The sequence below is a fragment of the Calidris pugnax genome, unplaced genomic scaffold (genome assembly GCF_001431845.1).
Source record: "Calidris pugnax isolate Ruff unplaced genomic scaffold, ASM143184v1 scaffold116, whole genome shotgun sequence".
Classification (NCBI taxonomy): domain Eukaryota; kingdom Metazoa; phylum Chordata; class Aves; order Charadriiformes; family Scolopacidae; genus Calidris; species Calidris pugnax.
In genome coordinates, this window is record NW_015090877.1 from 785,713 (window position 1) to 799,662 (window position 13,950).

A 13,950-nucleotide genomic window follows, 5' to 3' on the forward strand; every position below is an offset into this window, starting at 1 on the left:
TGGGAAGGGGCTGGCGGGCACAACCATGGGCAGAGGGGCTCAGGAGCCATAAGTCCTTTTAAAACTGCCACCTTGTCTCTCCACAGACCCCGAGTCCCAGAGGAAGAGGACGGTGCAGAATGTGCTGGACCTTCGTCAGAACCTGGAGGAGACCATGTCCAGCCTGAGGGGCTCTCAGGTGACTCACAGGTGAGGTCCTGACACCAGACTCCCCCCACGCCCCTTCCCCACAACCAGTGTCCTTCTGGGGCAGTGAGGGGGGCTGGGGTGGCCGGGAAGTGGCTCTGCTCTGAATGAAGGCTGTGTGGGTGGGAGGGAGCTGGCTGAGAGGACCTGGGGACCCAGCACATGGGGGCTTGGAGAGATGCTCCCAAATCCATGGAGTGTCATGTGTGGGGCTGCAGCAGAGCCCCATCCCTGGCAGTGCTCCGGGCCTGACAGTGCCTGGTGTGCTCCGGGGCAGCGGGATGGGTGGTGGTGGCACAAAGGCGAGCTGGTTGCCCCCAGACCTCAGGCAGGGGGTGAGGTCTGTTCCTTGTGATCAGGTGTCCCCAAATGGACAACCAGAGGTGAAGGTGTCCCCTGCGCCTGCCCAGGTTTGGACCACAGGCTCCGTGCCCATCCGTGACTCAGTTTCTCTCTACGTAGAGGTGATGATGGAGAAACCCTCAGACAGAGCTGACCCAATGCCCAGCAGCCCACAGGCAGAGGTGGGGTACCCTGCCCAGGCTGGGGCAGCACCCCAGGGTGCAGCTGGGGCTGAAGGATGGCGGGTCTCAGGACAGGGCTGGGTAATGAACCAGAGCAGAGTGTCTACCTGTGCTCAAGGGGTCTCTCTGACACACTCCTGGGACTACCTGTGCCCAGCTGGGTCTCTCACTTGAGACCACCGCAGATTACTGATCTGCTCTGAACATGCTCGGGGTCTGCACGGCAGCTCCAGGCTCCTGCCTGGGTCTCTGTTGGGGCTGGGGCAGCGGGTGGGGAGGGGGCATCTCCCAGGGCACCTTCCTGGTGCAGCCGCGGTAGGAAGCCTGGGCTTTGCAGAGAGGCTGTCGGGTGTCAGGGAGTTGAGAAAGCCGAGGATGTGGCCAACATCCTTCTCATAGTGTTTGTTGCCACCTCGTGGTCTCCCTTGATCCTCATTTTTTTTTTTTTTTTGGAATGGGCAAAAAGCAGCGGCTTCCTCCCCCCGCCCCTTCACCCCCCACTCACCATTACAGACCTTCCCTGTGTCACCCCTCCATCAGCTCCGTCCCGGATGAAGCACCCCACTTGATTTAGCTCTCCTTGACCCAGAAGCTCATCTGGGCCTTTTTTGTCCTTGCCACACTTTCTGGATCTTTTCTGAGCCGGAGGTTAGCAGAGCTCTGGGGCAGTGGGATTTGCACAGGGTTTGCAGCAACACTCCCCGGGCTGGTGATCTCCTGGAGTTACCCGTTGCAGCTCTGCCATCCCTCTGCCCAGCACAGCAGCGGGTTCGCAGCCTGGTGCTGCTCACGCTGGCAGCGCTGCTTCATGTTCGCTTTGTGTCAGAATTCACCCACTGCCCTCTCGCCCCAGCGCTCAGCTCAACTCCTCCATCAGCCCCCGTCTTCGGGAAATAGGGCAAGGATATTAAGGGTGATTAAATTAGTGTTGCTGGTGCGTTTTGACTCTTTGCTATCGCTTCCTTTTCTTGATGAGTTGAGCACACTCAGCCAGATCCCTGCCACGGGGAAAATGGACTATTAGTAGCTCAGGGATGTCTACCCCTGTGCTCTGTCCTGTAAGCAGATCTTAAATACATGAAGATCTTCCCTCTTATCCCATGGCAGCTGTTATTCCAGTTTATTTGGAAGCTTAGTCTGCCTCTGAGGTGAGGGCACTCATCCTACCACCTTATGGCAGCTGCAGCAGCCTTGCAGCCTGCTCCCTGCGTCCCTCCAGGAGCTCCACCGCAGTCCTGAGCTGGATTTTCCTTTACCAAAGCTGTGTCAGCTCTTCCCCAATATGTCATAATTACACACGTACCCACTAATTCTGCTCTCAGGAATGCTTCCTACAAGCCTCTCCAACCATGGATGTCATCCATGGTCCTCTGGATGTGCCCCACATCGCCAGTGTCCCTGTCACTGCTTCAGACTCCCTCTTTATTCCTTCCACAAATTATTGCTCAGACTTCTCTTGTTCTCCTCACTGTGATCATCCATCCAGTGGCTGGGGGCACAGCCTTTGCTGTTTCCTCACTAGGACACAGCTTTGTTCCTGGAAGACGTCACCGTTCTTCTGGCAGCCTTTGGACTCCTCTGCAGGGTCGGACGAGCTTCCTCGGGGATTTGCTTTAGTCCTGCTCGGAGACGTGGGTTGCATCTGCTCTGAGCTGCCGGCAGAACATCCTTAAATAGCCTTTGTGCTGCCCACAAAAACTAAACCCTTTTAGCTGCCCCTTTTAGTTCCGCTTTAACAAACTTCCTAGTTTTTTATGTAGTTCCCTGTTTTAAATTCAATACTGCAGACGGGGCTTGGCGTTTGGTGCTCCTGCAGGAACGTTTAATCCAAGCTGGGGAATAGTTCGCTGATAGTAACGTTTGGAGCCAAGTCGAGGGCTGTGGGTTCCCAAGTAGCTGCTCCAAGAAGTAATCATTTTTGGTGTCTAAATTTAGTCTCAGCATCACTCCCCGACATGCTGTTTGCCCAAAATACACCCCAAGGAGTGTGGGGAGTAACTGAACTCCCCGTTCCTGATGCGTGGTGGGCTCTGAGCTGGCTGGGGAGCAGACTGCAGGCACCCCGCGGGGCCAGGCAGCCGGTGTCGGGGTGTCCCCTCCTGCCCAGACGTGGAGGTTCGCTCTGCAGGGGTTTGGCCTGAGGTGCTGATGCAGGGACCAGGTCCCTGGTTTGCCCCTCAACATCCAGCCCCTGTTTCCCAGCATGGCCCACTGCCACATCCCCTGAGATCAATGTGCCACCACCCCAGTTCGTCATATCCCAGATGTGGGGTGATACCGGGGTGTAGGTATTGAAATGCTGGTAGGGAGGTGGTCAAGGGAGAGCAGCCCAGGCGCGGGGAAGCATCTCTGGGCTTTCCACTAAAGGCTTCCTGTTAGTGGGGTTCAGTGTGGCTCAGATTGGGGCTGGGACCAGTCTCCAGAGAAATACAGACCCCTCTCCCATGGTGTGTTTGCAGCCAGTCCTGGTGGCACCCCCAGCCCCTGCACCTCCCCAGCATTGCCTGTGGGGGGTTGTTGGGGCTGTAGGGAGGCACAGGACCCCCCATCGCACCCCACATACTGCTCCACAGTCCCTGGGGAGAAACCCCACCAGACACCGGTGGGTGCAGGTGATGTGGGTGTCCCAGTGAGTCATGGAGTGTGGGGCCCTGGAGGGGACTGTCCCCTCTCATCTGAGACAAAATGGGTCCAGGACAGACAGTGTCCCTGCGCCCACACTCCTGGGAGCCTCTGCCTTTGCCTGGCTGCCTCAAAATGGGCAGCTTTGTTTTCTGAGAACTTACAGCTGTGGTTCTGGGGGGGTGAGGAGGGCACAGACCTACACTTCCCCCCCGCCCTGCCCTAATCCTGTCCTGTGTCCTTGCAGCTCCCTGGAGATGACCTGCTACGACAGCGACGAAGCCAACCCCCGGAGCGTCTCCAGCCTGTCCAACCGCTCCTCCCCGCTCTCCTGGCGCTACGGGCAGTCCAGCCCGCGCCTGCAGGCGGGGGACGCGCCGTCGGTTGGGGGGACCTGCCGCTCCGAGGGTACCCCCAGCTGGTACATGCATGGCGAGCGGGCACACTACTCGCACACCATGCCCATGCGCAGCCCCAGCAAGCTGAGCCACATCTCCCGCCTGGAGCTGGTCGAGGCACTGGACACCGATGACGTGGAGCTGAAGTCGGGCTACATGAGCGACAGCGATCTGATGGGGAAAACGCTGACGGAGGATGAAGACATCACCACGGGGTAAGTGTCCACACTGGGGCTTGTGCCTGAACCAGGGCTCTCCCAGAGGTTTCACCACCTCCGGTTTGGTCAGCAGCGGCGGTGGATGGAGGAGCACGTAGGTCATGGCCAGTCTGGCTGGGCAGACTGTGTCCCCGCATCCCAGGAGATGCTCTCCCTCTGGCGAGGCAGTGTAGCCCCTGCAGTGCTGGTGATGCTGGGCCAGACGAGGTGGCTCAGGGCCAGTGAGTCCCTGAGCTGGGGTGTGCTGCTCTCCTGGCACGCGGGAAGTGTCCAGTGTGATCGGGGTGTTCCCAGAGCAAGGGTCTGAGAAAGGCACGTGGTGTGTGGCTGGGGAGCCCTGGGCCAGAGCCCAGCTGGCGTGAGTGCTGCTGCTTTCAGAACCATTCTCCCAGTCTGCACCAGTGGGTCTGAGCTGCTGTCTTTGACCCTGACACTACAGGGATGTCCTGTGTCCTGCCAGGAGTGTTGGTGGCCTGTGGTGGGACAGGCTGGGTCAGGTCTCAGCACCCAGTAAGAACCAGGCACTGAGGTGTCATTGGGGATCATGGTGGAGCAGGGTGTGCTGCTGAGCGGGGTCCCCTCCTTTTGGGAGCCCTGTCGACCTCTGTCCCTGCCCCCACAGGGCCAGGGCCATCTCCTGCCAAGTGGGCACACCTCAGCACGCCCAGGGCTCGCATTTTTCCTTCCAGACGTGTCCAGCTCCCACTGCACTGTTGAGGTGCCCCTGGCTCTGGCGAGGGTCCAGGATTTCAGTATGTTGGAGGTTTCCTGTTTCAGCACAGGAGAAAATAAATAACTCTGGCATTTGAGCCATCCCAGAGCAGGAGGAGGTATTCACCCCCCTGGCAGTGCTGCTCCAGTCCTCCTGGGGTGGCCGTAGTCACATCAGCTCCTTGGAGGACAGAGTGCAGCCCATGGTTTCACACCCATCCTGGGGGCCAGTGTTCCTCAGGTGTGTCCCAGAGGTGCATGTGACAGTTAAAAGGGGGACATTGAGGGGTGCCTGTGCTGGCCTCTGTCCCTGCGGTGCTCCAACTCAGGGTTGAGTGTCCGTGGCACCACGGGTGTCAGTCCCGTCCTCCCCACGAGCAGGAGGGGTGGCCGTGGGGGGCTGCCCTGTGCCTGTGAGCAGGGGTGCTGTGTGCTGACTCAGCACAGACCCTCCCACGTCACCTCCTTCTGCCACCAGCCACCAGACTGTGGGGCTGATGGGCAACAGAGTGGGTTTGGGGCGCCCTGGATGGTTGGGGCTGCAGCGGGTCTGGCTGTAGGGGGTGAAGGGCTCCATTGCTCCCTCTTCCTCCTTGTCTTGTCTCAGAGCTGCTCGTGCAGAGGGGTACCCCTGGGGACAGAGGTGGGAGGGGTGAGCTGGAGCATTGCTTTGTCTCCATCAGCCACCGAGTGGGGCAGAGTGTGGGCAGGGGTCACTGGCAGGATTTTCCCTGGGCTCAGCCCTGCACCCTGCCCCGGCAGCGTCCGCTTCTCCTCCCGGGAAGGGCCAGGCCTTGGGGACAGAGCCCTTCATGGCTGAGCCTCCTGTGAGGCCCCAGCAGCACCACAGTCCCCAGTGCAGGTGAGGCTTTCAGTGCTATGGCGAGCTGACTGACACTGGCACTGCCACAGCCCGGTGCCGCAGTCCCTGATCCTGCAGGGTCTCTGGTGTGATGGGCCCTGAGAGAAATCTCCTGTGTCCTGCCAGGGGGTGCAGAGAGGGGCTGGTGTCCTCTCTTGAGTACCCCTGCCCAGGGGTGGGTGCAGAAGGGCAGCCGGGGCAGCACAGGGCCCTCTTGTCAGCAGGGATGTGTCCTGGAGATCAGCCATGTCACCGGGATGTTGCTGGCACATGGAGCTGTGTGGTGACCCAGTCACAGCTCCATCCTCCGAGGTCCCATGGCAGGGCTCAGGGGGTCCACCAGAGCAGGCAGCGTGACAGGGCCTCTGTCCCCAGGGGTGTCCCTGGCTGGGTGCTGGGGGTCACCGGGGTGCCTTGTCCAGGCAGAGCCAGGGCAGGGGAGCAAAGGCATCCCCTCCTACCCAGAGCTGGCCAGGGCGAGGAGCCACCTTCCCAGCTGAGAGCACTCATCCAGCGCAGCCCCTCATCCCCGCAGCCCCTCATCCCCGCAGCCCCTCATCCCCGCAGCCCCTCATCCCCCAGCCCCTCATCCCCCCAGCCCCACATCCAGGCTCCTCAGCTGGCTGTGACCTAGAAAGCGAACACCGCCCCAGGCCCCATCTCCCCGTGCCGCTAATGCACCGGGCAGGAGCCGAATGATGCAGATGGGGCCATCAGCCCCCGAGCCTGGGCCACCGGGCCGGCGCCTCCCTGCACCGCGCCGGCGCACAGCCAGGCTTGTAGGGCAGTAGGTCAGAGCCAGCTCTGAGGACGCAGTGGCACGTCCCCCTCGGAGACGTGCGGGGCCGTGGGATGGGTCCTGGCATCCCCAGGGCTCACTGGGGCAGCAGCCTGGAGGGAGAGAGGGCCAAGGTAGGTGAAGCACGGCCGGGGTGCGGGGACTGTCCGTGGGGGGTATCGGGCTGAATGCGGGGGGTGGTGGTTGGGATGAGCCTCACTGAAAGGGGGGTCCTGGGGCCCAGCTCACGTCTGGTGGAGAGAGCAGGGATCGGCTGGGGACACCTCTGTCCCCAGAAGCATTTCTGTATCAGCCAAACGTGCCGGCAGCCTGGCTCCTTGCCCAGCTGTGCCCGCCTGCCTGTGGCTGCTGCGCTGGCACTTGTGGCTCCCCTCTACCAGCAACCTGCTGCCGGTTTTGGGGGGGTGGAAAGTGCTGGCTTTGCCCTCCCTGCTTGGCAGCGAGGCCCTTCTTTTGTTCCCAGTGTCACTGCATCTTTGTTGTGCTCTGCAGCAGGGCAGCCCTCGGCTGGCAGGGACCCAGCACAACCAGGGCTGGCAGCAGCCCCACTGGGATGTGCCGCTGCCGGCACCGAGGTGTGCAAAGGGCCTGGCACAGGTTAACACAGCACCGTTCACTGGGATGGTGCTGCTCCCCTGCCCTGTCCTGCCTGTCCATGGGGTCCGGGCAGGGCGCAGGCAGGGACAGTACCAACCCCTGGGCACTGGAAAATCTTGGCTCTTTCCTTGGCCTCTGCCGACTCGGGTTCCCACCTGAGTGTACTGCTCCTTGTGCCATGCCCCCATGCCCCTGAGGGGTGTGCTCCATCAGTGATGCTTTCCCACCCTGGCCAGGCTGGGGATGTTTTCCAGACCCTGGAGGTCACCCCGTTGAGGCCAATCCCACCGGGAGGTCTACCACCATGCGGTGACATGCCGAGGGACCTCTCTGGCTGTACAGCCACAGCGCGGTGCTGGGGCCGTGGTGCAGGAGCGCGGGCACCTTCCTGTGCAGACCTGTGTGTGAATCAGGCGGCAGCGGAGGAGGCGGGAGCGGGGATGTTCAAGCCAGGTTTTGCCTGGTTTCGTCCTGGCCACGTCCTGCGTGTGCGAGCGGTGCCACCTCCTCCCCGTGGAGCTGCCGTTCCCCAGCAGCGCGGTGTGGCTGCGTGCTGCTGCTTCCCCCGGCGCTGTGTGTGCTCAGAAACCTGGTGTGAGCGGCTCTGGCGGGCGCTGGGTGCTGGCACAGGAGCGGGTGAGCGTGCATCACCCCCAGGCGTTCCCTGGGGCCATTCGGGACATGGTGGGGAGCGAGCACGGTGCTGAGAGGCTTCACTGCGGCTGGGAGCTGGTGGGGTTTGCTGCCTCCCAGCCCTGCCTGCGGCCATGGGGCTCCTTCCCTCCCACGCAGGACAGGATCCTGGGCTGAGGGCATGGCAAGTGCCAGCTTGTCCCTGCTTTGCACCACTCTGCCACATCTCCTGGGCTTGGAGAGCATGGTGTCCTTTCTGCCACCGTCCTTTTGTCAGGCCCTTTGTTAGCTGGTCTGTTCCCAGCCACGTCCCCAACTGGGATGCTGCCGCAAGGGCGCTGGGATGCTCTGGATGTCCCCAGAGGGGTCCATCAGGCCACTGCTCCCAGTGCAGAGGGCTCAGCAGGGTCCAAGCACCTCCCCGTGGTGCTCCTCATGCTGTGGGGCAGCGCAGGGCACCAGGCACGTGTTGAAGGGACCTTGCTGTGTAGCCTTGGCCGTGCCTCGGTTTCCCTGTGGGTCGGAGCAGAGTGTACCCGGGTCGTGGCAGGGGAGAGCTGCTCTCAGTGGGGTTTGTGGGGTGCAGAGGAGGAGGAGCACCTCTCCCTGTCTCTGGGACATGAGGTGACATATGGGGACACAAAACAGCTCAGCTGTGTGCCCAGGGGTGGTGCTTGTGGGATGGGCCGCTCCCCAGATAAGGTCCCCAAGTACAAACTGGGACAAGCTGGAGCATCTTTGGAGCTGCTTAAATACCCTGTGGTGGCAGAGCTCCGCGGCTGGATTTGACCTTGGCAGAGAGCACATGGGGATGCCCGGGTGGGACTCACCCTGGCCCTCTGGCAGAGCATGGGTGCTGCTGGGCTCAGTCCTGGGCCAGGAGAGCGGGGAGGGGGTGAGCGGGGCTGGCTGCTGACTCAGCACCTTTGCACTGCGGTGGCTGTGGGCGCGCTGGTGATGCAGTTGTGCTGCGGGGACCCGGGCGTGCAGCCGCCTGCTCCAGAGCCGATCCCCAGGGCTGGGGCTGTGGGGCTTTCAATGCCCTGGGGAAGTCCTCGTGTGACCCTGGGACTGCTGTGATATGCGAGTGTCCTTTTGGGCCTCATTTTTTGTTGGGGGTGGAAAGAGAGGTGACATTGCATCCCACCACAGTGGTGGCAGCATCCGCACCCCCGCCAGCCAGGTACTGCCCTGGCTCCATCATGAGCATGAAACGGAGCAGTGGCAGCAGCTTCTGGCATCAGGACTGTGAGGTGCCACGTGGCTCGGGGATCGGCATGTGTGTCTGGCTCATGGCACACTGTGGGCACCGTCCCATACCACCACGATGGTGCTGCTGGCAGCCTGCAGAGCCCGTGGTCCCCTCTGGCAGGGCTGGGGGCTGCCAGCAGTGTCCCCCCAGGAGGGATGCTCTCAAGCTGGCACCCGCCATGCTCTGACTGGCCTGGCTCTGGCTTCCTCGCAGCTACTTGAGCTCGCCGAAGCCCGGAGGCGGGAGCAGATGTTTGGCTCAGCTCCCCGGGAGCAGCGGGGGAGCAGCCGCCCTCCTCTCGTGCTCTGAGCAGGATTGGCGCTGGCTCTCTGCTCCTTTTCCTCGGACGCCCCTCGCTTGGTGTTGGCCGCTCTGGCCTGACCCCTCAGCGCCGTCCCAGCGAGCCCGTGAAGTCATTCCTTGGCGGGGGCGTCCCGCGGGGCACGGCTGTGGCCCCGCACGTGGCCCGGCGTGTGTGCGGGGCCCTGGCCCGGCCAGCCAGGGCAGGCGGGGGGTGGGGGAAATGGTGTTGGATAAATATTTGCTGTGCTGCGCCGTGTGCTGGGGCTCGCTGGGGTTCCTCCCTCCAGCTGGGGATGGGGGACGGTCCCAGAAAGGGGCTCCAAAACCACTCAGGGCACTGCCGCCGTGGAAGTGCCCTTCCCCTGCTGGCTCCCTGCTGTGGGGTTTGGCTCCAGGTGCCCAGCACTGACCCCCGGCCCCTGGGGCTGCTTGGGCCGGGCAGCTGCAGCCGTGACCCCACGGGGCACCTTTTGGGAAGGGGATCCCGGGTTTGTGGGGCTCGGGGGGTGCAGGGCACCTGGGGGTCAGTGCACACCCAGGATTTGGGAAGCTGCGGGCCTCCGTGGCTTGTTGGTGGGGTTGGGTGTGAACATGGAGCAGAGCTGAGCCCAGGGCTGGACCTTGCACACCCATATGTCCCTGGGGGGGGAGCTGCTTAGGGGGATCTGCCCCCCAAATCCTACTCCCCACCCACTTGCTGCCCGGGAAGCTCAAGACCTGGCTTTGCCGTGTGCCGCTCTGCTGCTCACGAAGGGGCCTGTTTGCTGTGGCTGGAGGTGTCTGAGGCCATGGGCTTTTCCAGAAAATGGGAAAAATAGGAATTTCGCAAGCGGGCTGAGTCACGGCGCTCCCCCACCCCGGTGCTGCCCTGAGACTCTCTGACGGCCATAGGCAGCTGCTGCAGCCCCGCCGTGCTGCCGCCGTGGCCCCCAGTGAGGCTACGTGTGTCACCCTTCCCGAAACGGCTGGAGATCCCCGCACAGGGACTCGGGCACCGAGGTGTGCAAAGGGCCTGGCACAGGTTAACACAGCACCGTTCACTGGGATGGTGCTGCTCCCCTGCCCTGTCCTGCCTGTCCATGGGGTCCGGGCAGGGCGCAGGCAGGGACAGTACCAACCCCTGGGCACTGGAAAATCTTGGCTCTTTCCTTGGCCTCTGCCGACTCGGGTTCCCACCTGAGTGTACTGCTCCTTGTGCCATGCCCCCATGCCCCTGAGGGGTGTGCTCCATCAGTGATGCTTTCCCACCCTGGCCAGGCTGGGGATGTTTTCCAGACCCTGGAGGTCACCCCGTTGAGGCCAATCCCACCGGGAGGTCTACCACCATGCGGTGACATGCCGAGGGACCTCTCTGGCTGTACAGCCACAGCGCGGTGCTGGGGCTGTGGTGCAGGAGCGCGGGCACCTTCCTGTGCAGACCTGTGTGTGAATCAGGCGGCAGCGGAGGAGGCGGGAGCGGGGATGTTCAAGCCAGGTTTTGCCTGGTTTCGTCCTGGCCACGTCCTGCGTGTGCGAGCGGTGCCACCTCCTCCCCGTGGAGCTGCCGTTCCCCAGCAGCGCGGTGTGGCTGCGTGCTGCTGCTTCCCCCGGCGCTGTGTGTGCTCAGAAACCTGGTGTGAGCGGCTCTGGCGGGCGCTGGGTGCTGGCACAGGAGCGGGTGAGCGTGCATCACCCCCAGGCGTTCCCTGGGGCCATTCGGGACATGGTGGGGAGCGAGCACGGTGCTGAGAGGCTTCACTGCGGCTGGGAGCTGGTGGGGTTTGCTGCCTCCCAGCCCTGCCTGCGGCCATGGGGCTCCTTCCCTCCCACGCAGGACAGGATCCTGGGCTGAGGGCATGGCAAGTGCCAGCTTGTCCCTGCTTTGCACCACTCTGCCACATCTCCTGGGCTTGGAGAGCATGGTGTCCTTTCTGCCACCGTCCTTTTGTCAGGCCCTTTGTTAGCTGGTCTGTTCCCAGCCACGTCCCCAACTGGGATGCTGCCGCAAGGGCGCTGGGATGCTCTGGATGTCCCCAGAGGGGTCCATCAGGCCACTGCTCCCAGTGCAGAGGGCTCAGCAGGGTCCAAGCACCTCCCCGTGGTGCTCCTCATGCTGTGGGGCAGCGCAGGGCACCAGGCACGGGTTGAAGGGACCTTGCTGTGTAGCCTTGGCCGTGCCTCGGTTTCCCTGTGGGTCGGAGCAGAGTGTACCCGGGTCGTGGCAGGGGAGAGCTGCTCTCAGTGGGGTTTGTGGGGTGCAGAGGAGGAGGAGCACCTCTCCCTGTCTCTGGGACATGAGGTGACATATGGGGACACAAAACAGCTCAGCTGTGTGCCCAGGGGTGGTGCTTGTGGGATGGGCCGCTCCCCAGATAAGGTCCCCAAGTACAAACTGGGACAAGCTGGAGCATCTTTGGAGCTGCTTAAATACCCTGTGGTGGCAGAGCTCCGCGGCTGGATTTGACCTTGGCAGAGAGCACATGGGGATGCCCGGGTGGGACTCACCCTGGCCCTCTGGCAGAGCATGGGTGCTGCTGGGCTCAGTCCTGGGCCAGGAGAGCGGGGAGGGGGTGAGCGGGGCTGGCTGCTGACTCAGCACCTTTGCACTGCGGTGGCTGTGGGCGCGCTGGTGATGCAGTTGTGCTGCGGGGACCCGGGCGTGCAGCTGCCTGCTCCAGAGCCGATCCCCAGGGCTGGGGCTGTGGGGCTTTCAATGCCCTGGGGAAGTCCTCGTGTGACCCTGGGACTGCTGTGATATGCGAGTGTCCTTTTGGGCCTCATTTTTTGTTGGGGGTGGAAAGAGAGGTGACATTGCATCCCACCACAGTGGTGGCAGCATCCGCACCCCCGCCAGCCAGGTACTGCCCTGGCTCCATCATGAGCATGAAACGGAGCAGTGGCAGCAGCTTCTGGCATCAGGACTGTGAGGTGCCACGTGGCTCGGGGATCGGCATGTGTGTCTGGCTCATGGCACACTGTGGGCACCGTCCCATACCACCACGATGGTGCTGCTGGCAGCCTGCAGAGCCCGTGGTCCCCTCTGGCAGGGCTGGGGGCTGCCAGCAGTGTCCCCCCAGGAGGGATGCTCTCAAGCTGGCACCCGCCATGCTCTGACTGGCCTGGCTCTGGCTTCCTCGCAGCTACTTGAGCTCGCCGAAGCCCGGAGGCGGGAGCAGATGTTTGGCTCAGCTCCCCGGGAGCAGCGGGGGAGCAGCCGCCCTCCTCTCGTGCTCTGAGCAGGATTGGCGCTGGCTCTCTGCTCCTTTTCCTCGGACGCCCCTCGCTTGGTGTTGGCCGCTCTGGCCTGACCCCTCAGCGCCGTCCCAGCGAGCCCGTGAAGTCATTCCTTGGCGGGGGCGTCCCGCGGGGCACGGCTGTGGCCCCGCACGTGGCCCGGCGTGTGTGCGGGGCCCTGGCCCGGCCAGCCAGGGCAGGCGGGGGGTGGGGGAAATGGTGTTGGATAAATATTTGCTGTGCTGCGCCGTGTGCTGGGGCTCGCTGGGGTTCCTCCCTCCAGCTGGGGATGGGGGACGGTCCCAGAAAGGGGCTCCAAAACCACTCAGGGCACTGCCGCCGTGGAAGTGCCCTTCCCCTGCTGGCTCCCTGCTGTGGGGTTTGGCTCCAGGTGCCCAGCACTGACCCCCGGCCCCTGGGGCTGCTTGGGCCGGGCAGCTGCAGCCGTGACCCCATGCCCCATGGGGCACCTTTTGGGAAGGGGATCCCGGGTTTGTGGGGCTCGGGGGGTGCAGGGCACCTGGGGGTCAGTGCACACCCAGGATTTGGGAAGCTGCGGGCCTCCGTGGCTTGTTGGTGGGGTTGGGTGTGAACATGGAGCAGAGCTGAGCCCAGGGCTGGACCTTGCACACCCATATGTCCCTGGGGGGGGAGCTGCTTAGGGGGATCTGCCCCCCAAATCCTACTCCCCACCCACTTGCTGCCCGGGAAGCTCAAGACCTGGCTTTGCCGTGTGCCGCTCTGCTGCTCACGAAGGGGCCTGTTTGCTGTGGCTGGAGGTGTCTGAGGCCATGGGCTTTTCCAGAAAATGGGAAAAATAGGAATTTCGCAAGCGGGCTGAGTCACGGCGCTCCCCCACCCCGGTGCTGCCCTGAGACTCTCTGACGGCCATAGGCAGCTGCTGCAGCCCCGCCGTGCTGCCGCCGTGGCCCCCAGTGAGGCTACGTGTGTCACCCTTCCCGAAACGGCTGGAGATCCCCGCACAGGGACTCACTTCCTCCGGGGTTTCCGCCACTCGGGGGGTGCTGTAAGGGTGACTCTGCAGTGTCCCCCACACCGCGGGGCTGGCGGGGCTCGGCGGCCCTGCTGGCCCGGTGGCCAGGCGTGTGGCTGGGGTCGGTGGCTGATCTCATTGCTGCGGGCGGGCGAGTGCTGGCTGACACCCCCCCGGCACCGGCCTCGCTACCTCGGGGAGATCGCACCCTGCTCTTGCTGCGGCCGGCAGCGCAGAGCTGGAGCGGAGGCACAGCCTGGCCATGGGCTCCCCCTCGCAGGGGCCACGCACGCTCCGGGTTCCCGTGGGGGGAGTCCCCTGCCACCCCCAAGGGACCTGGGGGGGTTGGGGACCAGAGGCAGTGCTGCCTGGAGAATGGGGGACTAGACCAACTGCTGGGATGTGATGCTGATCCTCTTCTCTTGCTGGGTGAGCTCAGGCGAGTCAGACCCCCCCCTTCCTTGCCTCAGTTTCCCCATCTGCAAGGTCTCTGCAGCCCCTGTTCCTCTGAGCACGGCTTCGCTGAAGGGTGTCGGATCCCGGTATCCAAAATGCAAGTGGGAAGCTCCTGGCGTCAGGGAAGTCTGGCCTGTGGGAGGGCTAAGGGTTTGGGGGGGTACCTGGGGTTTTGGGGCAGG

General features: G+C 63.4%; 1 protein-coding gene across 2 annotated transcripts in view; it reads left to right on the forward strand.

The window, feature by feature from the left end:
- Nucleotides 1–13,950, forward strand: part of NAV1 (neuron navigator 1) — a 63,520-nt gene that overhangs the window by 27,971 nt on the left and 21,599 nt on the right. For both annotated transcript variants that reach the window (XM_014946326.1, XM_014946327.1), the window contains exons 2-3: nt 87–189; nt 3,580–3,945. In XM_014946326.1, coding sequence (XP_014801812.1) covers nt 87–189; nt 3,580–3,945 — 469 coding nt within the window. The remainder of the gene's footprint in view (nt 1–86; nt 190–3,579; nt 3,946–13,950) is intronic.